This window comes from Netta rufina, assembly GCF_964035555.1.
Source record: "Netta rufina genome assembly, chromosome: 1".
Lineage (NCBI taxonomy): Eukaryota > Metazoa > Chordata > Aves > Anseriformes > Anatidae > Netta > Netta rufina.
Window position 1 is genome coordinate 137,581,483 of NC_140123.1, and position 25,425 is coordinate 137,606,907.

Consider the following 25,425-nt stretch of genomic DNA (forward strand, 5'->3'; position numbering starts at 1 on the left):
GAGCTAGGAAGCAGTTGTATCTAAGAAAGTCTTTACTCATCTGTCATTTAATTGAGGTATGATATGTGAGTCATTTCTTTAGATTTCTAGTTAAAAAATCAACATAGTATAAAATCAACATGTTTCTCTTATGAAACTGATCAATGCAATATACCCAATTTCCTGCAGTACAGAATGCTGTATTACTTCATGCTGATGGTTTTTAGGATTTGACTGCTATAGCTTATTCTACCTGACTTTAACACTGTAACTTTTGTTTTTACAATATCTTTATTGTTATTTTATAAGTAGACAGCATATATCTGTTTAGTGGTTTTGTTTTTGCTTTTAAATCTTTTTTTTTTTTTTTTAAACTATATTCTAGTACCATTTGAAAGATGGATGATGATGATTTTGGAGGATTTGAGGTATGTTATTTTGATGACTTAATTTTGATATTAAACTACTTACACAAACAATTTTGGCAGTATTCTTTTAAAGAAATGTGTTACACCTGTGCTTCTGTTAATTATAACTTCATGAAAATGTCAAATTGAATTAAATAGTAGCATACTTTCAGTAATATTTTATTCTTGTGTAGAACAGAAATAGGGGATGATAAATACATTAAAAAACTTAAATCGTAGATGTTATATTCTCTATATAAATCTGTTTAAACTAGATTTCAGTTCTTAAATGTAACTTATATTTGTTCAGTAATAAACATGTTTTTCTATGCACATCAAATATATGGTCTATTGTGCTTCTACATTTGTTTAATTTCTCTGATATTCAATTTTCTAGTTTACAGTTTTTCTCCCTTTCTAACTGAGGCCTTTATTATATGTGCTTTATAGATGGTTTATATTTGACTCAATTCTCTGTAGTGTTCTGACAAGTAGTAAGATGCATGCTCAGAGTAGTTAAATAAATAGTTTAGAAACTTAAGTTCTTGTTCTGCTTTACACTAGGAAAATATGCCTGGAAACTTTGGTAGATAAATATGTTTAATTTTTTTAAATAAGAGTATATAGCATTTTGTAAGAAAATAATAACACTTCTTCCCTGTTTGTAGGCAGCAGAGAGCTATGAGTGTGGAAATGGTGAAAAGCAGACTACGTCTCCTGCTATTTCTTGGGCAGCATTTCCTACAGGTATTGATTTAAAAGAAAAAACCTAACAACACTAACAAAATTCTTAGTAAGGTATTACTGTCCTGTATTCATTGTAAGCATTAGTACCCAGAAGGGGATATAAACATGAAAAAATTGTGGACAGCAGTGAAAGCCAGGCATAAGAATGTTCCAGAGTAATTATTTTGGGAAGCTGTACTTCTCAAAATTTCACTTTAAGAAATACATGAAAAAAAGATAAGTACAGTTTCTCCAGTTCAAAGGCTTAAGACAATTAGGGAAGAAGAAGAAACAGAACTGCTCAAAGGATGTTCTGAATTTTGAGCATGAAAAGTCTATTGGAAGGTTTTTTAATGTAAAGAGACATAAAATGTTATAAACTAACCTACTTTCCCTTTGTAAAACCTAGCTTGGTTTCTCTGAAAGAAAAACCTTGTTTGTACCAATATGGAGGTGAATTATTAGATGATGTTCTAATTAAAAGTTGTTTAGTCTTAATCTGCAATGCAGACTGTATTCTGAAGTGTCTGATACGGTTGAAATTTTTATTCCTTGTTTGTTAACACTAATATGTGAACCAAACCTTCTTTAAAACTTGAAGTTTTACTGTGTGAAGTTCTGAGGGAAGGGAATATAAATATGTATGAAACTTCTTTTTTTTTTTTTTTTTTTTTTCTGTAGATCACACAGAAGTCTAAAGGCATTCCAAATTTAGGAAAACGCTATTCCTCTACTTGGAAAACATAGGGAATCTTTCCTTTGCAAAGAAACAATATAATACTTTGTCTAATCTAGTAGATCGAAGTTAAAATATTTTTTTCTGTTCCAACTTGAGACTTCTATGATTTTGTGAAATGTATTCATTTTAAATCTCAAAATTTTCACTAGTGAGATGTCTTCAGGGTGGAAGAAAAGGTAGGAAGTTAACTTGCATTAATATTAGTTTCCACTAACAATTTACACAGAATTTTAAATAAATAAAAACTCCTATAGAGTAAGTCAGATATGTATATTTAAACTATTATCAGTTATTAACTAGATTCATAATGATAGAATTTAATACTGCTTTGCACTTGGTATATACTCATTAGTGGTATGATGGGTTGCTGTAGGTAAATGGGAGTAAAAGATTGCTTGAATCATGCTAACATACTTCTGAGCTTACTCATCATAGAGGCTGGACATATAAGTACTCCTTGGGAAAACAGTGAGAGTACTGGTGTAGCAGGAAAAGGTAAATAAAGACCTTCAGGAAAAAAATAAAATAAAAAAATACTCCATCATAAATATCATAATTGTATGTTATATAATCATATACATCAACGCTATGCAATATATAAATATGTTGTATCTTATGTATGATGTAATATTAGAACAATATATCATAAATTCATAGATAATATAATTATGTAATATATAAACTATATATACTGTACTATAATAATTATAATTATAATTATAATCGTTATTCTATTATGATTGTTATTCTATTATAATTCACTTATGTAGCATTGTAAATGTATATGGCTGGGTCCCTGGAACAGCAGTGAAATAGTAAATATTTTAATGTTGAAACACTCTCATACTTTTGCCTCTCTTCCACAGTTGGTGTGCTTCCTTCAGTTTACCAGAGTATATAATTTACTTCTCGTAGCTACATGGGATGATTAGATGAAGCAGTTCCTGACTTGTTTCTTAGTTTACCTAGCCATAGATACCAGAGATAAGCCAGTCTCTCTTTTTATATTTCAAATCATGTTTAGTCATATGAGAAGAATGAAGTTGTAAGACATTTACAATGGAACACTCACTCACTTAATTCCAGTTACTAAATGTAAATGGAACTTAAGTGCCTATAGTTCTTAGCTAGTTCCTAAAAAAAAACTCTCTGGGCATCTTCTGTAGACTATTCTGCAGTTTTCCAATCTGTGTAACTTTACAGGATCAACTGCGGGTGGTTGTAGCTTTTTGTGAAAACCGTTGAGTAAATGGAAGACTTAAACCTTATCATAAGCGCACTTGACTATTTTGTGTTAGAGATATTCATCCTAGAATAAACATTATTGTGCTACCAGAAACACCTTAAAATTGTGTGGCTTTTTATTACCATTTTAAATTTTGGTTTATGTATTTCTCTTTACCAAATCATTCATGCTAAAACTTCATAGTGAAACAATGGAATAGGGTTTTCCCAGCACACAGTGGGTGCCAAGACAGTTTTAAATCATTTATCTGGAAGTGGTATTGATTTAAAAATAAGCCATTCCAAGTTGGTCAGAAAATTATTGCTTCAGATTGGGTTATTTATCTTTATTCAATATTTGTAATTTGAATAAATATTCATACACAGAAACAGTTCATTCTGTTGCCATTTGTTTCAGTTGTACATCAGTGATGACGATGTTTCTTTTGTAACAACAGCAATTAAGAATTGCTTAAGGTTAACTTCATAACAGAGGGAATCATAGAAAGGACTCTGTCACTTGCATTCTGTTTACTGTCAATGACTGTTGGTTAAGAAATGGTTATGCAGCCAGTGCTGGCCATCATAGTTTTGGTTTCTATGACTATGGGACCATTTCTGAGGATTGATGACATCTTGGAAGAGACAGAATCACCCAAGTAATGCAAAGTGCATCTCAACATACTTCCAACTCTTTTTTGTTTGCTTAAAAAAAACAACAACAAACACACACACACAAAAGAAAAAACAACAACAACAAAAAAAAACACCTTTTAAACTAGGAAATAGGAAGGGAGAGACTAACTAAGTGAGAAAATGGTGGAGTTCGTAAGCAAAGTTTCCGGCTTGGTGGGAATAGAAACTGTAATCAACAAAACAAGGCTGAAAGAGTATCACCGCAAGTGTAAACACAAATAATAACATGCCTGTGGAACAGCATTATGGGAGAAGATCTCATGTTTCTAGGAAACAAGCACAACTGGTCACCTCTCTGAAGTGACCTGTACATCAAAACACGCTGCATGGGAAACAAACGGGGAATTAGAAGTCTGTGCATTGGAATCATAGAAACATGATGAGGATATGTCACATTACTGAAATGCTGCAGTGAGTACACATATGCCTTTTAAGAAGCAAAGGCCAGGACAAGGAGTTGCCCTTGATGTAAGAGAGCAGCTGGAAGGCACAGAGCTCTGTTTTGAGGAAGGTGATCAGTCAAGTACTGTCAGGTTCAGGATTAGTGGACAGGCCTACATAGCTGATATGGCTGCATCTGCCTGCTGTAGATGAGGCCTTCTTCAGCTATCTGGAAGAAGCCTCACATTTGCAGGCCCTGGTCCTCATGGGGAATGTTAAGCACCCCAGGATCTGCACCCCAGGACAACACAGCAGGGCACAAGCAATCCAGGAGACCTTCAGTGTAAGAAAAGTATAATGTTAGATTTGATATGAGAGTACTTTTTAAAAATTATACTTTAACAGGATCTCTGACAATATTATCTCATACAAGCTATATTGCTATCAGCATTCCTTTGCCATTTGTTTTAGAATTAGGTTTTTGACAAGACCTATGCATACTTTTTCATATTTTTTAAAATATGTTGGGAATGATTTCTCATTTTTTGTATGTTGTGTAGTCATTTGAATACTGAAAGACTTTCTTCTAATGTTCAACTAAATAGCTACAAAATTTGGTGGCTGTTATAAGGTTTACGTAAGAATTTAGGAAATTAATATTTCCCAATGTCCTTTGAGTTCAGATATTGGAATACTATATCTACTTATTTTCTAGAATAGATTCTCTTTGGAAGAATAAGATTTGGAGAGCTTCTTGCAACAAACTGTAAGATAGCATCTTGAAAGATTTTAAGATTTTTTTCTTTGTATTTTGATTTACTGCTGTAAACTGGTATATGTAGAGAAGCAGACTTAAACTTCATTACTGGGATGAAAATAAATTTTTCTTGTGCAGGCAAGAATTACAGGCTTTTACTGATCTCTGCTTCTAATAATAAAGTGCATGACTTTGTCAGTTCTTATATACAAACGTATTGTAGAATATTGTTAATGTGAAGTCAAAGGTTAATAAATTATCAGTTCAGCTCTGGCAGCCGTTTACATCTTATATAAGCCTTCTTGAGTATATGACTTTTGACATATGTTTGGACAATTGAATATGTGCTCCTTTCCTTTATAATACTGTAGCTTTATCAATGAACAGTATATATTTTCTTTGGAAATTCATCAGGACTATAGAACTACTGCATAGCTTACTTGAAGCTAAAGGATGTGTATAGAATCAGGGCACAATACAGGATAAATTTTTTGTTAATATCAGAGTGGCTGTCTATCATAGCAGGTGGTGTAGCAATTGATGATGACAGGATCTGTAAAGTGGCTTTGAGTTCATATCCATACTAATGAGCTTCAGGACTTTTACTGCAGACTAATTGCAGCCTGGTCCTGTGGACTTGAAGGTCCATTAGCTACTGGAATGCAGTCTAGCAATTTTATCAGAGGGAAGTCTTTGTTTTGGGGGTTCTCAAACTGTTCCATTATGATAGCAGTGGTATGGTGAGCAGGAAAGATGGAAAGGTCATCTCCAAAAGCACATTTTGAGCTGAGCTAAAATACTAATACAATTCCATCAAGTGTATGTGCAAGTAGAATGAATTAAGAGAGCTGCAATTAGGATCCTGATATTTTTCTGTCTGGTGGTCTGTTTTCTTTCTTCTTTTTGGTAGATAAAGGCGTGTTCCTCTATCTTGACCTGAATCCCACAGCTGGGGAGGTAAAGGAGATGGGATACGGCATATCTGGTTTCAAGGCATAGATTGTCATTTTGAATGCCATTAGTTGAATGTATATGCTTGTTTGTTTTGTGTGTGTGTACTTCATTAAACAGTGATATTGAGGGGCCTTGTTCAGCAATAGTGGGATCTGCAGTTCACCTCATGTATTAATGATAACATGAGTGGCTTCTTCTAAAGCAACTGCATATATGTTTTGTTTGCACAGAAGTAATTATCTATAGCAGAAAGGTCTCTTGTCAGAAATTTCAGGTTTGCATTATAAACATGTTGTCATTACATGATTTCAAAGAAAATGTCAGACTTAAAATGTATTATGCTTTATAAAATATTTAACAGGCATGGCTTCTCAGGCTGAAATAAATATTTAGTGTGAAGAACTGGACAAACGCAGTGTTGTCATTTCATCTCTGTATAGCCTGATGAGTCACTAGCTCTATTAGGAAGTTTTGTTAAGTAACATTTTAGCCTTTTTTAGATTCTTAATGTAAACATTTTTTCCTCTTCTATAAAGGCATACCTGTAGCTGGCTATATAAAAGATTGTGGGATTTTGTTATTACATTCAAAATTTGTGCAAAGCTTTCTCTTCCCCTTTTTCTTAGTTTGTATCTGAGTCTGTCATAAAAATGCTCCAGTTTCTGTAGTGATGGGTTGATAATGGCCCTCTGTACAGTTTCTTTAATGGCATAACTGGAAATTTCTATGAAAGAACTTACATTCTAGTATTAATTATATTTAAACTTTATTTTACTTGTTGTTACTGTGATGTGTTTTGCTAGGTTTAAATTTCAGAAACAGAGTTAATTTTTGAATGCATCTTCATGTTTGTTTTTTGTTTTGTTTTTATTTCTTGCATTAGTATCTGAAGTCCATATATCTCAGAATATTTCTCCTGATGTTCTTCTGGAGCACTCTGTGCCTTCATCCTGCCTGGTTCCTCCTGACTCATTCACTTTATCAAATGATAACGTGGCAATGGCTATTCAAACAGCCAATGTTATAAACCCAGCTGTACTTAAAGAACAGGTAAAGCAGCAATTTTTGTTTCAATACGGAAACTTTATGTATTAAATATCTTGGCATTGTATCTTTTCTGTGCAAATTTAGATTAATTATGTTTTAAGAACAAAAGCTGTCCTTTAGATGATTTCTGTGAGTTAAACTCTGAAGTAAAATAATTTTTGATTCTTTAGGAGTGTGGAGTGTAAGCAAATGGTGTTTAAATCCTCTGACTGGGAGACACTGTACTAGTTTGGTGTGGACTGCAAGAGAGAAGTGTGTTTAAGAGCTATTACAATGTTAAAGACATGCTGATGTTGCCAGGGATGAATGTAGGAAACAGTAGAAGAAAGGTTATTGTATTGCTGCTAAACCTGTAAAGATTACAGCTATAAAGATATGTCATAATTTTATGTTTTTTATGTTTTTTAAGTGGTTTTAGTGTTAGAGAATTAACACTTTTTTTTTTCCTTAATTGGAATTATTTTTATTATTTTATATTCAGAGAATCAGAATACTGGGACGTTTTCTATTAGATCAGGTTGTCCAAAGCCCCACCCATCCGGGCCTTGAACCCTTTCAGGAGTGGGGCATTGACAGCTTCTCTGGACAACCTGTTCCAGTGCCTCACTACGTTCATAACAAAGAATTTCTTCTGAATATCTAATCTAAATCTACCCTCTTTTAGTCTAAAACAATTACCCCTTGTTCTATTGCTACACTCACTGATAAAGAGCATCTCCTCATCTTTCTTCTAGGCCCTCTTTAGGTACTGGAAGGCTGCTATAAGGCCTCTTGGGAGCCTTCTCTTCTCCAAGTTGAGCAACTCCTGCTCTCTTAGACTGTCTTCATTAGCAGAGGTGCTCCAAACCTCTAATAATCTTTGTGGCCCTCCTCTGGACTTGCTTTAATATGTCCATGTTGTTATTATCTTGGGGGACCCAGAGCTGAATGCAGTACTCCAGGAGGGGTCTAACAAGAGCAGAGTAGAGAAGGACAATCACCTCCCTTGACCTGCTGGGCACGGTTCTTCTTTTCATGCAGCCTAGGATGTGGTTGGTTTTCTGGGCTGCAAGCGCACATTGCTGGCTGAGGTTCTGTTTTTTGTTCACTGTTACCCCTCTCTTCAGGGCTGCTCTCAATTTATTCTCCATCCAGTCTGTATTTTGGGACTGCCCTGACCCAGGTGCAGGACCTTGCACTTGGCCTTCTTTAACTTCATGAGGTTTGCACCTCTCAAGCATGCCAAGGTTGCCATGGATGGCATCCCTTCCCTACAGTGTGTTAACTGCACTGCTCAGCCTGGTGTCATGTGCAAAATTTCTGAGGGTGCACTTAATGCCACTGTCCATGTCACTGATAAAGACATTAAAGAATCACAGTTACAATACAGACCACTGAGGATCACTACTCATCACTGGTCTCCACCTGGATGTTGAGCTATTGACGTAACTCTTTGAATGTGACCAACCAGCCAATTTCTTATTCACTGAGTTGTCCGTCTGTCAAATCCATGTCCCTCTGATTTAGAAGCAAGAATGTTGTGCAGGACTGTATCAGATGCTTTGCACAGGTCCAGGTAGACGATGTCAGTTGCTCTTCCCTTTTTGACCTGTGCTTCTACCCATTGTAGAAGGCCACCAGATTTGTCAGGCATAATTTGCTCTTAGCGAAGCTATGTTGGCTGTCACTAATCACTTCTTTGTTTTCCATGTGCCTTAGCATAATTTCCAGGAGAATCTGCCACCATGGTTTTGAGACATATTATATATCTTGTTATTTTTTTCAGTTCTGTTTTTTTCCTGCATGAGTTTAAAGATTGTGGCAGATCACAAAACTAAAAAAAAAAAAAAAAAAAAGTCTTAGTTGTCATCTTGATCTCCTCTTGTAGCTGAAATTCTGCTGAGAATTGATACAGCTTTTTTTTTTTTTTTTTTTTTTTTTTCCTGGTGCCAGATAGGGTAATTTTCTGCCTTAAGCTCTTCATCTACCTCCCTAATAATGTTTTGATCAGCCAGTTACTGTTGCGAGCAGGATGATGAAAATATGCTTTTTTTCAGCCACAACAGATCCTACTTTTTGATATCAGCTAACTGAAATATGAACAGTCTGTATCCTTTCTGTTTGAGCTAGGCCAGAATCTTTAGCTTTTACCTCAATTCTCTATTCTCTAGAAAGAGCACTTTAGATATTCCAGAATATTAAGGCTTAGGTGCATTTTTTTAAGCTAAGAAATATCTGATAGGGTAGTCTTACTGAAAATACATAATATGCTTTCCTACTTCTGAATAATCATTCTGAAATTCTGTTTTCAGGATGTTTTTTAGTTGTTCCCATATTTTGTTCTGGACAGACCCATGCTTCATAAAAACAATTTGCTGTCTTTTTAATGTAGGAAATAATACAAACTAAAGAATACAACATTATGAAGCATTTCGAAAGAGAGAAGAGAAGTTGATAAGTTTCTTAACATTATTTTGAAATGGAGGTCAGACACTGCCCTTGTGAATAAGATTTAAGGAGAGTGGTGGGCATAAAACTATAATAAAGTATTTTTTTTGCCTATTGGGAGGTGTTAAGAGAACTGTATTTTTCTATAGCTGTGTCTTCAGCATCTCTTGAAATCTTATATTAAAGTTCACCTTTGCAAGGTCCAATGTCACCATTTTTGCAAGCGCCAGACTTAAGACTGATGTATTACTCAGAAGTAGGATTAGCACACTAAACTTCTCTCTGTTTCTAATGGAAGGGAAACTGAGAGCACAAACTGCAGTTTTCTGTGTCTGCTTTATCTACTGGATCTCGTGCATCTACATATAGTCAAGATCTTTATTCACAGTATCATCTAGGTTGGAAGAGACCTCCAAGATCACTGAGTCCAACCTGTGACCTAACGCTAACTAGTCCTTCACTAAACCGTATCACTAAGCTCTACATCTGAACTTTTAAAGACTGCAGGGATGGTGACTCAACCACTTCCCTGGACAGCCTATTCCAATGCCTAACAACCCTTTCAGTAAAAATGTTCCTCCTAACATCCAACCTAAAACTCCCCTGGTGCAAGTTTAGCCCATTCCCCCTCGTCCTATCACTGGGAACATTGGAGAATAGACCCATCCCCACCTCACTACAGCCTCCTTTAAGGTACCTATAGAAAATGGTAAGGTCTACCCTGAGTCTCCTCTTTTCCTGACTGAACAATCTCAGCTCCCTCAGCCGCTCCTCATAGGACTTGTTCTCCAGACCGCTCACCAGCTTGGTCACCCTTCTCTGGACTCGCTCAAGCACCTCGATGTCCTTCTTGTAGCGAGGGGCCCAAAACTGAACACAGTACTCGAGGTGCGGCCTCACCAGAGCCGAATACAGGGAGACAATCACTTCCCTAGCCCTGCTGGCCATACTGCTTCTTATACAAGCCAGGATGCCATTGGCCTTCTTGGCCACCTGAGCACACTGCTGGCTCATATTCAGCCGACTATCAACCAATACTCCCAGGTCCTTCTCTGCCAGGCAGCTTTCCAACCATTCCCCTCCCAGTCTGTAGCTCTGCTTGGGGTTATTGCGCCCCAGGTGCAGGACCCAGCACTTGGCCTTGTTGAACTTCATGCAGTTGACCTCAGCCCATCGGTGCAGCCTATCCAGATCCTCCTGCAGAGCCTTCCTACCCTTGAGCAGATCGACACACGCACCTAACTTGGTGTCATCTGCAAACTTACTGAGGGTGCACTCAATGTCCTCATCCAGATCATCAATGAAGATATTAAAGAGGACTGGCCCTAATACTGAGCCCTGTTATTTTGTTTGTTTTCCTTTGACTCTAGAGATGCTTATTCAGTAACCAAAAAGTCAATTATTTGAAGGTTTGTTTGGAATAAAATGTGTTAGGGGAATTAATTAAATCATATCCGTCAATTCTGTCTTAAAAAAAAACAACACATACTGAGATGTTTCTTTTACCATCCTACCCCAAATCTCAAGTGCTCTTGGCTTTCAAAAAGCTAGAATAAAAATGGCAGTTGAAGTTAATTTGCCATCTCTTTTCTTTGGAATTTCTTTGTTGCTATATAAACAAGTAATGATTATATAATTGGGGGGGGGCAACTCAAATTTCTGTTAATTATAATACAAAATATTTTAAATTTCACCTAATTTATTTTTGTGCTTTGCTGAAAATACAGTCTTATTTATGTTCCATCTGTTTTCAGTTGTATATTCAAGAAACCTTTGTTTCAATTCCTGCACTTGTACAATTTACTAAAATAGTATTAACTGTTCTAGACATGTCCTGATTACTCTTATTCTCTTAGTCAAGCCTCAGTATATTCATTTCAGAAAAATGAAAATAAAAATCTGTTTTGTAATTGGAATCCTTTTTAATCACTTGCCTTCCCATGGCTGCTGTTTGTAGTCTGCATTGGGCAAAAACATAAGTGTGACTAATCCAAGAAGAGTTTATTTCGCTGTAAGTCTGCGTCTTTGAGACCAGTGATTTGTTTCATTTTTGTCCCTTTCTCACCTCTCTTTAGTATTTTGACTTCATTCAGAACTGAGATATCTGATATCCTCCTTCTTAAAGCCTTCTCCAAAGTGTTTCTTGAAAAACTCTGAGGAAATTGGAAAGATTGATCTGAATGCTAGTAGAATTACTAGCTACTGTTCTGTTGTTGGACCTTTCTTCTTGGCCAGCACATAGAACATGTGTGTGCATGGATAACTTCAGAGAATTGTGGTTACAAATAAATAACCTTGGTGTTTATAGTTTTTAAATCTATAATTTCATTTGGAAGTAAAAATTTGACTTGAATGTTAAATTCCCTTTTACCATCTCCTTTAGAATCAAGTAGATATTCAAGTTGCCTCTTTGAATTTAAGTGAAGTCACATCGGCCATTGGTCCAGATGGTAATGAGACAAAGAGGCAAAATGAATTGAAGAGCTCTCTTCAACAAACTGTAGCAAACCTAGAAACCAAGCTTTGCACTGCTGAAGAAGAAAAAATAAAAACAAAAAAGGTATGACTGTTTTTTTATATAAATATTTGACGTTTATATGGAATTTAAGCATAGTTTGAGCTGTCAGATTTATAATTCGTTTTGGGAGAAAATAGGCAAATTTAAAAGAAATTATCCAAATTCAGCAAAAATACTTTTTCTTCATGTCAGATCTTTTGCAATAAATCTTAGATTTTAGGAAAAAAGTTATTTGTCCCCCTCCCCCTTTTTTTTTTTTTTTTTTTTTTTTTTTTAAGATATAGAGAAAGACAAGATGTCTCAGCATAAGAGACATAGTATAAATACTATGTAGTTAGTATTTATAATGGCTCGTCCATGTTTTGGGAGTGAGCATGCAGTCACTGAAGTTGAAAGTGCCTTTGGCTATCTATATGAACATAATATGTAATACTTCCTCCCCTCCCTCCAGGAGTGCTGATAACTAAACTCTTCATGTTGCTTCCACACCAAATATGGTAGAGTACCAAGTAGGACTATGCGTGTAGTTATGCGTCTAAGCTGGTCAGAGGTCAATGAGACACTGGAGAGTAAGAAGGTTTAATTTCTGGTATTCTTAATACTGTGTTCATTGATAGCTATCAAGATGTGCTATGGAAGAAGGAAATGGATTGTTGGAAATGAAAATAAGTATGGGGATGAGCCAAGAATGGGAAGGCCTGGAGTGGGTTGATGTTACTAGGAGTTAAGTATGGAAGAAGGTTGGTAAGGTATAAGTCTATAAGCATAGGCTTTAAGAGTAGATACTGAGAGCTGGGCTGTAAATGAAGAAGAGCTGTGAAATGCATTTCTATTCCTACAGTTGAATCAGACTTTGAATCTCAAGAACTGTTCTTATTTCATTCAAAAGCAGGACTGAACTAAACATACCTGCTTCTCTTGTCCTCCTTCTGACCCTTTCCATTTTGCTTTTTGTTTGAATAGCTGTACAGTGATCTGGCAGGTTTCTTAATTGGCTTCTTGTGGGGCTGCAAAAATAGTTGCTTTTGAGCAACTGAAAAGGTGCCAGCAACTTGCCTATAGGAATTGGTTTGGTAGGACCAACATCTGCATGTAAAACTCTTTAGCCCTTTCTACAGCAAATAATTTTGGAGTTTAGTCAGTAGGGTCATTCTCCTTCCCCTCTCTTGGCTCTTGCAGGGGGGATACAAGAACAAGATGTTAAAATTCTAGTAATTCTGGAACTGTAGGTAGAGATCATTAGGGCTGTATGGAACAGGATTTCTGCCTTTGGAGAGAAAACGTTTTCTAAAAGTATGTTTAATAGGCGTTTCAAATGTATAAAACCAGAAGCCATTAAAAATATGAAAATAATGACTTCAAATACCTTATGCTTCTCAAAATTACAGTTTTTGTTATGAAGTTATGATAGGAAATGGCGTATCTTCAGAAATGAAACTAGTTGGAATGATAACCTGAATCTGTATTTTCACAATTCAAAAATGTTTGTAATTTTCCATATTTTATTTTCTAACCTTTGTAGGAATTAGAATATTTACTGGAAGAAAACAGTATTCTAGAAATGAATTTCTTGAAGGATAAAAAAGGAAAGCTACTTAAATATCAAGATCATTACAAGATGATCCAGGTAATTTCATTTTATTTCTTGTAGTATATTTCATTTTATTTCTTGTAGTATCTTGCTGTGTGAAGTATGTTTCTGTTCAGCAATTCCTCTGGTAAGTATCTTCAGGCCTGCTCCAGATCTTTTGGGATTTGAAGAATTTTAAGGGCCTTCAAATCAGCCTGATTTTGATGTTAGCAGGAATATAGATTTAATAGTCTGCATCACTGTCACTCAAATCACATAACTGTAGAATGATCAATTTCATAGAAATTAAAATAAAACCATTGATTTTCCAAATAGATGCATATTTAACACTGTCTTATGTTCTAGAGCTGTTATGGCCCCTTACTTGGAAAATATTGGCTGACTTCAATATTAGTGGAATAGCTTGTGTTACGTAACAGAAAATCTGGAAAATATAATTAGATGCTAGAAAATGGAATTAAAATTGCTTCCATCACAAACATCGAGATCATTGATCACTTTGAGCTGCTCAGGACACTGGTTGGTAGAGTCCCTTGGGAGGCGGTTCTGAAAGGCAGAGGAGTCCAGGAAGGCTGGGCGCTCTTCAAGAAGGAAATCTTAATGGCACAGGAGCCCATTTGCACATCCCCATGTGCCCAAAGACGAGCCGGCATGGAAGAAGACCAGCCTGGTTCAACAGAGTTGCAGCTTGAGCTTAGGAGAAAAGAGAGGGTTTATAATCTTTGGAAAAAAGGGCGGGCCACTGAAGAGGACTACAAGGATGTTGTGAGGCTGTGCAGGGGCAAAATTAGAAAGGCCAAAGCTCATCTGGAGCTCAGACTGGCTACTGCCGTTAAAGACAACAAAAAATGTTTTTGCAAATACATCAACACAAAACGGAGGACTAAGGAAAATCTCCATCCTTTACTGGATGCGGGGGGAAACCTTGTTACAAAAGATGAGGAAAAGGCGGAGGTGCTTAATGCCTTCTTTGCCTCAGTCTTTAGTGGCAAGGGCAGTTGTTCTCTGGATACCCAGTACCCTGAGCTGGTGGAAGGGGATGGGGAGCAGGATGTGGCCCTCACTATCCACGAAGAACTGTTTGGCGACCTGCTACGGCACTTGGATGTGTGCAAGTCGATGGGGCCGGATGAGATCCACCCAAGGGTACTGAGAGAACGGGCGGAGGAGCTGGCCACGCTGCTTTCCATCATTTATCAGCAGTCCTGGCTATCGGGGAAGGTCCCAGTGGACTGGTGGCTAGCAAATGTGACGCCCATCTACAAGAAGGGCGGGAAGGCAGACCCAGGGAACTATAGGCCTGACAGTTTGACCTCAGTGCCAGGGAAGCTCATGGAGCAGATCCTCCTGAGAGTCATCATGCAGCACTTGCAGGGCAAGCAGGTGATCAGGCCCAGTCAGCATGGCTTTATGAAAGGCAGGTCCTGCTTGACAAACCTGATCTCCTTCTATGACAAAGTGACGCGCTGGGTGGATGAGGGAAAGGCTGTGGATGTGGTCTACCTTGACTTCAGCATGGCTTTTGACACCGTCTCCCACAGCATTCTCCTCAAGAAACTGGCTGCTCTTGACTTGGACTGGTGCATGCTTCGTTGGGTTAGAAACTGGCTGGATAGCCAGGCCCAAAGAGTCGTGGTAAATGGAGTCAAATCCAGTTGGAGGCCAGTCACTAGTGGCATTCCTCAGGCTTTGGTATTGGGGCCAGTCCTCTTTAATATCTTCATTGATGATCTGGACGAGGACATTGAGTTCACCCTCAGTAAGTTTGCAGATGACACCAAGTTAGGTGCGTGTGTCAATCTGCTCGAGGGTAGGAAGGCTCTGCAGGAGGATCTGGATAGGCTGCACCGATGGGCTGAGGCCAACTGCATGAAGTTCAACAAGGCCAAGTGCTGGGTCCTGCACCTGGGGCGCAATAACCCCAAGCAGAGCTAAAGACTGGGAGAGGAATGGTTGGAAAGCTGCCTGGCAGAGAAGAATCTGGGAGTATTGGTTGATAGTCGGCTGAATATGAGCCAGCAGTGTGCTCAGGTGGCCAAGAAGGCCAATGGCATCCTGGCTTGTATAAGAAGCAGTATGGCCAGCAGGGCTAGGGAAGTGATCGTCCGCCTGTACTTGGCTCTGGTGAGGCCGCACCTCGAGTACTGTGTTCAGTTTTGGGCCCCTCGCTACAAGAAGGACATCGAGGTGCTCGAGCGGGTCCAGTGAAGGGTGACGAAGCTGGTGAGGCGCCTGGAGAACAAGTCCTATGAGGAGAGGCTGAGGGAGCTGAGATTGTTCAGCCTGGAGAAGAGGAGGCTCAGGGGCGACCTTATTGCTCTCTAGAGGTACCTTAAAGGAGGCTGTAGTGAGGTGGGGGTTGGTCTGTTCTCCCACGTGCCTGGTGACAGGACAAGGGGGAATGGGCTAAAGTTGTGCCAAGGGAGTTTTAGGCTGGATGTTAGGAAGAACTTCTTTACTGCGAGGGTTGTTAGGCAGTGGAACGGGCTGCCCAGGGAAGTGGTGGAGTCACCATCCCTGGAGGTCTTTAAAAGACGTTTAGATGTAGAGCTTAGGGATATGGTTTAGTGGGGACTGCTAGCGTTAGGTCAGAGGTTGGACTCGATGATCTTGAGATCTCTTCCACCCTAGAAATTCTGTGATTCTGTGATCATTTAATACATGCTTGAAGTCTCACATATACATGTTTTTTCAGTTTTACTTCCTAGAATTTATGGTAACCTATTTTTTTTGTATGTGTGTGTAACATCCTACTCAAATGTTTGCTAGCTATGTTATAAAACATGTTGCCTAAAAACCTTCAGATTTATCGAGTATCGGATTGGCTAAAGGAAATCATAAACTCTTGACATTTTAATTAGTGGATCTTATTTTTTTAATATTTTAATTTTTTAATTACTTTTTAAAAATATTTTAATGATGGTACTCTTCATGCAGAAATATTTAAGTAGTGGAAATGTTACTTAGAATCATGGAATCATTAAGGTTGGAAGAGACCTCCAAGATCATCTGGTCCAACCGTCCCCCTACCACAAATATCATCTACTGTCCAGCCTTTCCTTAAACACCCCCTTAGGTTTGCAAATGTCTCCCTGTCAGTTATACCTCTTTGTCAGACTCTACAGTTTTCAAGAATGCTAGATGAAAGGGTCATAACCTTTGACTTTGTAGAAAATATCATCCATTTCCTCTTGTTTTCTGGATATAGTGAAAATCAAATCAGAGAATAAATGTTGTGCTTCTAAGAGTTAAAATTAATATCATGAAATGAATATTGTGTGCCTTCTTTTAATACCAGTTGCTTTTGCCTTTCTTCCTTGGCTTCTACAGTACCAGGGCCAACACCTGTGGCCACACACTGAGTAAATTTGGTAGATAAAGAATACAGATGTCCATCTCACTGGCATTTCTTTTTCAAGTAGAAACAGCTGACTATTAGCTCTTATTTGAAAAGCTTTAAAGCAGACTTTTGACTCTGACATAGTTTTGGAAACTTTGAGGATAAGACTTTTAACTGAAATAATTCTGATGCCCTGTACTATAAATGTGCATTGATTTCATTCCTTTTACATGAAGTTTTTGTTCAAATGTTTGGCTGTGACAATTGTCTTATAAGATGACAATTTTATTATGTACTGTAAGTGAACATGCATTATTTCATGGTGCTTTATATTCAATAATTGACTGTTAATCACAAGTGTCAGAAGTCAGTTAATTAGTAAATCTATTCTCAAAAGTTGTTTTGGAGGTAACATAGCCAAAAAGTCAGTAAGATCTTTAAACCAGGTAATATTTAGATTAAACCTTCCTCTTTTATGAGTTTATTGTATTAAGTTCTGAGAAGATTTTATTAATCTCACTTTGTCAACTAAGCCAGTTATTCTTTTCTTATTTACAAGCTTTATGGATTCTGAGGTCTGGCCTGGAATGACTTGGATTGATAAGAGATATTTCACATTGTTAATCCCAGTTTAAGTATTCCCTACTGATACAGATACTGCATTTTTATTTTGTCACAAAATGGTCTAAATAAAATACGCTTTTGGGCTTTTTTATGAATTTTATTAATACAAACATTTTGAAAGATGAGATAAAGAGCATAAAGCATATACATATGTTTTCTCTGAGTTGCTAATTCTAATGAAGTGAATTGTGCTTTGTGATAGTCACAAAATTCTTCTTCATAAATCTGAAAAAAACCTTACAGTTACTCTGGCAATGCTGAAAATGCAAGAATTGAAGGGGAGTGATAATTGCTGCTCCTAATCATGGGGACCAACATTCAGAGAGAGTCCTTGGTATAGTGCTAGTGCTTAACCAGTTGATGATGATAATGGAGTGTTTCCACATTTTTGTGTGTGAAACACAAGTAAAAAGTTCTGTTTCATCTAAATAAAGTCAACATTAAAAAAATAAAGATTGAACAGTGCACGTAATATTTTTCCATTTTAATGTTGTTTCCGTATGCTACTGCAACAACCAGAGACAGTAAAGGGGTGGTTGTGGGTTCATAAATAGAATAAACAAATTGGTATTAACTAATATTATAGACTCATTTTGATATTTAATGTAGTGGTCTCTTTGAGATATTGAACTCATGCAAGCTGGTAAAATTAGAATTATGATTCCCACACTCCTAATAATTTCTTACTTATATAGGCAGGAACAAAACAGGAACAAATGTATGTCTGACTTTTTTTCCTTTTTGATCACATGGTCATAAGTATATTTTTTTATCATCTCTGCTCCTCACTAAATAGGAGGTGCTGCATATTTTCAAGACATTCAGTGATAAGAGGCAATACATTTTTTGACCATAACGCCGAATCTAATTCTGCAAATCTAAAATTTTATGGCAGACTCATTGTAATATGTTGCAGAAATGAATAAATGCTACATTCTAAAACTACAAAAGAAATTTATAATATAGCGGGGGAAAAATGTTAAAGTAAATGCTTGTGTTAGTAGGTGACATTCTCTAATTTGCAGATCAGAAAGGGAACATTCAGTTTGGGAAGAGAAAACAGGGCCTGGGTTCTAGTGTTCTGAGTGGGACCTTGATTCTTTCTATAGATTGTTTAGCTGATAAGAGTTAAGATGTCTGGTCTATCTGCAGACAACAGTTGTGGATGATTCACTGAGAACTGGATCATATTTTTCCCCTGCTGTTTCTTTGATTTACCACACAGTTTTATTTGAAGTAATACTGCATTGCTGTTGGAAAATTCTAGTTGTGGTTATGCACATTTTTTCCCATGATCAACCCTTTCTGGAAGTTAAGCAGGCTTTTTTTTTATATTTTTTTTTTTCTCACAGCACAATGTAGTTGATGTGGTGTGATTTTCTTTTTGAAACACACACATTCTTTTGGCTACTGACATCTGTTCTTCTAACTTAACAAATCCGTAGTTCTTCTGAAAGTACTGAAGATGTTTTTGCATGGAATCCTTTGTTTCTTTTCTCCCTCTTTGTTTAGGGAACATATTTTAAATTTTTAATTTAAAAAAAAGTGTCTTTTTTATTTTATTTAATAATATTATTATTGTTGCAGAAGGTTATGATTTAAAAATGAATTAGTTTAGTACTATGATTTTGTTTTGACTTGATGATCTTGTGTCTAAAGTAGGTCAGATGGATTCTCTAAATGATGTTTTAGAAAGGTAAGAGAGGAAGATTATACTGAAGAAACTATACATCAGTGCATAATGATCCAAATATCGTGAGCTAACTCATAGCTAGAATTAAATTGCATGGTAATATAAGTGTAATCATTGCTGTTATTAGATGTTTCATCTATTTATTTCTGTAGCTTTTTATGTTTGGGTGGTTCTTTCCATTGAGTTCCCACTAAATGTAATATTTAAATTGTAAAGCTTCAAATTATGAGCAAAAGACTTTAAGTGTAATTAAGTAAAGACAGGAAATGATAAATCTGAGATTTTGGGCTAGTTTCTTCCATCATAATTCTGAAAGGTGAGTTTGTTTTTATTCTGATTAATACTGCCTTGTAATTTTGTTTTCCTTATATACTGGGCCTATATAGCATGCTCCCTCATGTAGAATAAAATGCTTAATGATCTCTCTCATTGTTTTTGGAGATGATGCTTCAAAACCTTAAAACGTTTCATTTATATGTACCTTAGAAATATGGTGTTCATGCTAGATTCATCATAGATTCATCATGCCTTTAGATTAAGTAAAATTTTATAAACAGTGATTTTGATCTATACAAATCTCAAAACTTGCACCCAATACATGTAAAATTTTGTATTTGTAATATGTTGAAAAAGGAGTGTTAAGTAATGTGGCTTATTGTGATGCTGCCTGATTTTGTGTGTATGGATACTTCTCCTTTTCCTCTTTCTGTTAGTATTTAAAATGATTTGCCTTACCTTAGCCCCCTATCATAATATTTCACAACATATCTTAACAATCTTATAAAAATAAGATTTATCTTTATAAATCTTATAAAAATCTTATTTTTATAAGATTGTTAAGATATGTTGTGAAATATTATGATAGGGGGCTAAGGTAAGGCAAATCATTTTAAATACTAACAGAAAGAGGAAAAGGAGAAGTATCCATACACACAAAATCTTATAAAAATAAGATTGTTAAGATATGTTAATAGTATAGATTGTTAATCTATAAAAAGATTTTTATTTTTAATTTTTTATTAATCTTATTTCACAACATATCTTGTTGTCGCAGGGACAACAAGGCTAGTGTCCTGGTCGGGGTCTGCTATAGACCACTGAACCAGGATGAGGAGACGGATGAGGAATTCTACAGGCAGATGACAGAAGTTGCAAAATCATCAGCGCTTGTTCTCGCAGGGGACTTCAACTTCCCTGACATATCCTGGAAGCACAACACAGCCCTGAGAAAGCAGTCTAGGAGGTTTCTGGAGAGCGTGGAAGATAGCTTCCTGACGCAGCTGGTTAGTGAGCCTATCAGGGGTGGTGCCCCGCTAGACCTTCTCTTCACAAACAGAGAAGGACTGGTGGAGGATGTGATTGTCGGGAGCTGTCTTGGGCAGAGTGACCACGAAATGGTGGAGTTCACTATTCTTGGCGAGGCCAGGAAGGGGACCAGTAAAACCGCTGTATTGGACTTTCGGAGGGCTGACTTTGAGCTGCTCAGGACACTGGTTGGTGGAGTCCCTTGGGAGGCGGTTCTGAAGGGCAGAGGGGTCCAGGAAGGCTGGGCGCTCTTCAAGAGGGAAATCTTAATGGCGCAGGAACGGTCTGTCCCCATGTGCCCAAAGACGAGCTGGCAGGGAAGAAGACCAGCCTGGTTCAACAGAGTTGCAGCTTGAGCTTAGGAGAAAAGTGAGGGTTTATAATCTTTGGAAAAGTGGGCAGGCCACTAGGGAGGACTTTAAGGATGTAGCGAGGCTGTGCAGGGACAAAATTAGGAAGGCCAAAGCTCATCTGGAGCTCAATCTGGCTACTGCCGTTAAAGATAACAAAAACGTTTCTATGAATACATCAACACAAAAAGGAGGACTAAGGAGAATCTCCATCCTTTACTGGATGCGGGGGGAAACTTAGTTACAAGAGATGAGGAAAAGGCGGAGGTGCTCAATGCCTTCTTTGCCTCAGTCTTTAGCAGCAATACCGGTTGTTCTCTGGATACTCAGTACCCTGAGCTGGTGGAAGGGGATGGGGAGCAGAATGTGGCCCTCACTATCCACGAAGAACTGGTTGGTGACCTGCTACGGCACTTGGATGTGCACAAGTCGATGGGGCCGGATGGGATCCACCCGAGGGTACTGAGAGAACTGGCAGAGGAGCTGGCCAAGCCACTTTCCATCATTTATCAGCAGTCCTGGCGATCGGGGGAGGTCCCAGTTGACTGGCGGCTAGCAAATGTGACGCCCTTCTACAAGAAGGGCCAGAGGGCAGACCCGGGAAACTACAGGCCTGTCAGTTTGACCTCAGTGCCAGGGAAGCTCATGGAGCAGATCCTCCTGAGAGTCATCATGCAGCACTTGCAGGGCAAGCAGGCGATCAGGCCCAGTCAGCATGGCTTTATGAAAGGCAGATCCTGCTTGACAAACCTGATCTCCTTCTATGACAAAGTGACGCACTGGGTGGATGAGGGAAAGGCTGTGGATGTGGTCTACCTTGACTTCAGCATGGCTTTTGACACCGTCTCCCACAGCATTCTCCTCAAGAAACTGGCTGCTCTTGACTTGGACTGGTGCACGCTTCGTTGGGTTAGAAACTGGCTGGATAGCCAGGCCCAAAGAGTCGTGGTAAATGGAGTCAAGTCCAGTTGGAGGCCAGTCACTAGTGGCATCCCCCAGGGCTTGGTGCTGGGGCCGGTCCTCTTTAATATCTTCATCGATGATCTGGACGAGGGCATTGAGTGCACCCTCAGTAAGTTTGCAGATGACACCAAGTTAGGTGCGTGTGTCAATCTGCTTGAGGGTAGGAAGGCTCTGCAGGAGGATCTGGATAGGCTGCACCGATGGGCTGAGGTCAACTCATGAAGTTCAACAAGGCCAAGTGCCAGGTCCTGCACCTGGGGCGCAATAACCCCAAGCAGAGCTAAAGACTGGGAGAGGAATGGTTGGAGAGCTGCCTGGCAGAGAAGGACCTGGGAGTGATGGTGGATAGTCGGCTGAATATGAGCCAGCAGTGTGCTCAGGTGGCCAAGAAGGCCAATGGCATCCTGGCTTGTATCATGAACAGTGTGACCAGCAGGGCCAGGGAGGTGATCATCCCCCTGTACTCAGCTCTGGTGAGGCCGCACCTCGAGTACTGTGTTCAGTTTTGGGCCCCTCGCTACAAGAAGGACATCAGGGTGCTTGAGCGGGTGCAGTGAAGGGCGACGATGCTGGTGAGGGGCCTGGAGAACAAGTCCTACGAGGAGCGGCTGAGGGAGCTGGGCTTGTTCAGCCTGGAGAAGAGGAGGCTCAGGGGCGACCTTGTCGCTCTCTATAGGTACCTCAAGGGAGGCTGTAGCGAGGTGGGGGTTGGTCTGTTCTCCCACGTGCCTGGTGACAGGACAAGGGGGAATGGGCTTAAGTTGAGCCAGGGGAGTTTTAGGTTAGATGTTAGGAAGAACTTCTTTACTGAAAGGATTGTGAGGCATTGGAACAGGCTGCCCAGGGAAGTGGTGGAGTCACCATTCCTGGAAGTCTTCAAAAGATGTTTAGATGTAGAGCTTAGGGATATGGTTTAGTGGGGACTGCTAGCGTTAGGTCAGAGGTTGGACTCGATGATCTTGAGGTCTCTTCCAACCTAGAAATTCTGTGTGATTCTGTTAAAATCTTTGTGTTTAGATGCAAGCAATATCATAGTAATATATTAATGAAATAAAGGACTGAATAAGTAAATACTAGCCCTGGTGGTTACATTCTAAACTTTCTATCATAATAATATTAAAACTACAAAGTTATATTACATTAGTTCTATTAGAAAGTATCATTTGGAGGAGTGTTTCTGAGAATGAAAGAATAATTTCATTTTCATGATTGATGATGGCAGAATTGTTTTGCAATGATGACAGAAGGTTTTGCAGAGATAAGTTGGGATGTCAGTAGCTGACAAGAGTAAAAAAAGACCACAGCTTTCTGTGTGTCTTATAGTCTAAATGTTCATTGGTGTCCTGCAGAGGGGAGGAGGACAGCAATTAAATGAGAATACAAGGCATTAAGGATTGAGGAGTAGGAAATTAATCATAGATAACACTTCTCTTCACTGCTCCTAATGTGATGTTGTCCAAGGGATAATTCCTTTTCTAAGGGATCTCATGCTATAGGTGTGATGCATGTGTCTCTGATCTGGCCTCAGAATGGCTCGTGTACATAGGGTACAGGTGACTGACGGGTAACCTTCCTGGTCTGCTCCTTTCTTAAGTCACCTTCTCCTTCCAACCACCCTGCATCATTAGATTTTTTGCCTGTACCTTCTTGTGTGTTCCTACTTCTATTTCTATACTTGCTCCTGACATTGCTAATGGATAAAGTCAGCCATCCTTCTTTCTTCACGTCTTCCTTTCTCATCCAGTACTGACAACTGGGGAGTAGAATTCTGCTTCTAGCACGGGTTCTTCCATCGTTTGAGAGAAGAACGAATTGGGCTTTCTAAATTGTTCAGCCAGTTTTCTTGTTGGTGCAGGAGTTCTGTCTGTTTTCAGCCAGCTCAAGAACTATGATATGTGGTCCATCAGCTGTCCAGATTGTGAATAGTCTCAGTGGCTGAAACATGTCACATTAGATTTGAAATCGACATCTTAATTGAGAAATAGTCCTGTTCACGTGAACAACAGGAAGGTTTCAAAGTCTGTGTATTTGGGATAAAGAAAGATGATTCCAAAGCTTCCTATTCTGGAACACCCCAGAACTGTACTTCTACTGTGCATAAGCAACAAATGTGCATTTACTAAAGTAATTTCATGAAACAATTCTGAAGTAACAGGGTGAAATGGTTATGTTTACTAATGCTAGTTGGTCATATGATTAATAAATGTTGTAATCTGTGTTGGAAGATATAACTTTCTTTGGAGGCCAGTATTTCCTGTGTATTAATTCTCTGGTAAATGTAGTGTACCCCCATGCAACTAGACAAGTTTTTAAAGTTCTAATAAAGAGAACAGTTTGTCTGTTTTGGAGGGTAGCTCTTTGGGGGGGGGGGCTGGAGGGGAAATCAAGTGAGAGAAGATAACATCCAAGAATTTGTCTGTTGCCATTTTAAAGAACCTGAAATGATATACAGCATGAGTCATATTTTTTCTTCAAACTGCAGTTCACCTTTCAAATTCATTTTGTGATTATTCATGCTGCAAAGGCTATCTACGTTCCAGAGAACCTGATAAAGCAGTAGCTGACAGATTTGCTTCTGATTGCAATACTACTGTTTTCCTTAACTGAAACATGACAGTGTATAAGAATGCTTGGGGGGGGGGGGGAGGGTGGCTGTTAGCCTGATAGCCTGTTTTATGCTGAACTTTCAGTTAAATTTTAAATAATTCCACCTTACCTTGAGTTTTGATAGGAAGAAGATGATGGAAAAGTACAGGCTCAAATGCGTTCTCAGTATGGATTGGCCATAATTAAGCTGTTCAGCTGAAATCTGAAGACATACATTCTTCTGTTACTGGGAAGTTAGGCTGTGAAACAGTTCCTCTTCTTGAGCTGGCTCTGAGGATTTAGGGGTAACTGACATACCTACACCATGTAAACAGGGAAAAAAACTTACTGGTTTGCTGTCATTCCTGTTTCTGTACTATTGAAGTAGGTTAAACATAAATGCTTCTGTGCTTGCACACTTGCTGTGTTGAACCACTTTAACAACTCTGATTTCAGTTTGTCCACACAGACACTAGAAATGTCATTAGTTTTAATATAATCTTCCTTGGATTTTAAATGGAAATTGAGTGTCTAATTTACATTGCATACTTCACAAATCTCTTAAATTTAAAAATGTTAATGCTGACTTGTATTTCTTAATGGAAGCTGGAAACTTGCAGATAATTCAGAATCTTGGCCAGGAGTAAATAATATCCAGTGTGACTGTTGCTGCTTACGATGGATGTTAGTGGCAAAGCACATATAAAAGCTACTTTAATTAATAAATATCAGTTTAAAAGTTATTAACTCACAGAAAATATTCGATGGTATTTGATGGTTATTTACATTTTTTGCTGTCATACTTTATAGGAAGCTCTTTGCTTCCCCTGTATATTGATTATCAATTTGAAAACTACTGTTCTAAAAATAATTGTGATAAAGTAGAAATAATCAATCTAAAAGACTTTATTTCATTCAAATCATTGCATCTGAAGATACCTCTTGAGTCATCTAGTTGAACCTCAGATTGCCTAGCACAGTGTCCAGTTGCGTTTTGAATATCTGTACAGATGACATCTCCACAGTCTCAATGGGCAACATGGTGACCACTCACAGTAGAAAGGTTTTCTTATGTTCAAGCAGAATTTCCTGTATTTCAGGTTGTGCCCAGTGCTTTT

General features: G+C 38.2%; 1 protein-coding gene across 1 annotated transcript in view; it reads left to right on the forward strand.

The window, feature by feature from the left end:
- Positions 1-377: 377 nt before the first annotated feature.
- CCDC91 (coiled-coil domain containing 91) overlaps positions 378-25,425 on the forward strand; it is a gene marked incomplete at its 5' end in the record, with an annotated part of 125,415 nt that continues 100,367 nt past the window's right edge. Inside the window, 5 exons of the mRNA XM_084305815.1 lie at positions 378-407; positions 1,055-1,133; positions 6,747-6,913; positions 11,721-11,897; positions 13,378-13,482. Coding sequence (XP_084161941.1) covers positions 378-407; positions 1,055-1,133; positions 6,747-6,913; positions 11,721-11,897; positions 13,378-13,482 — 558 coding nt within the window. The remainder of the gene's footprint in view (positions 408-1,054; positions 1,134-6,746; positions 6,914-11,720; positions 11,898-13,377; positions 13,483-25,425) is intronic.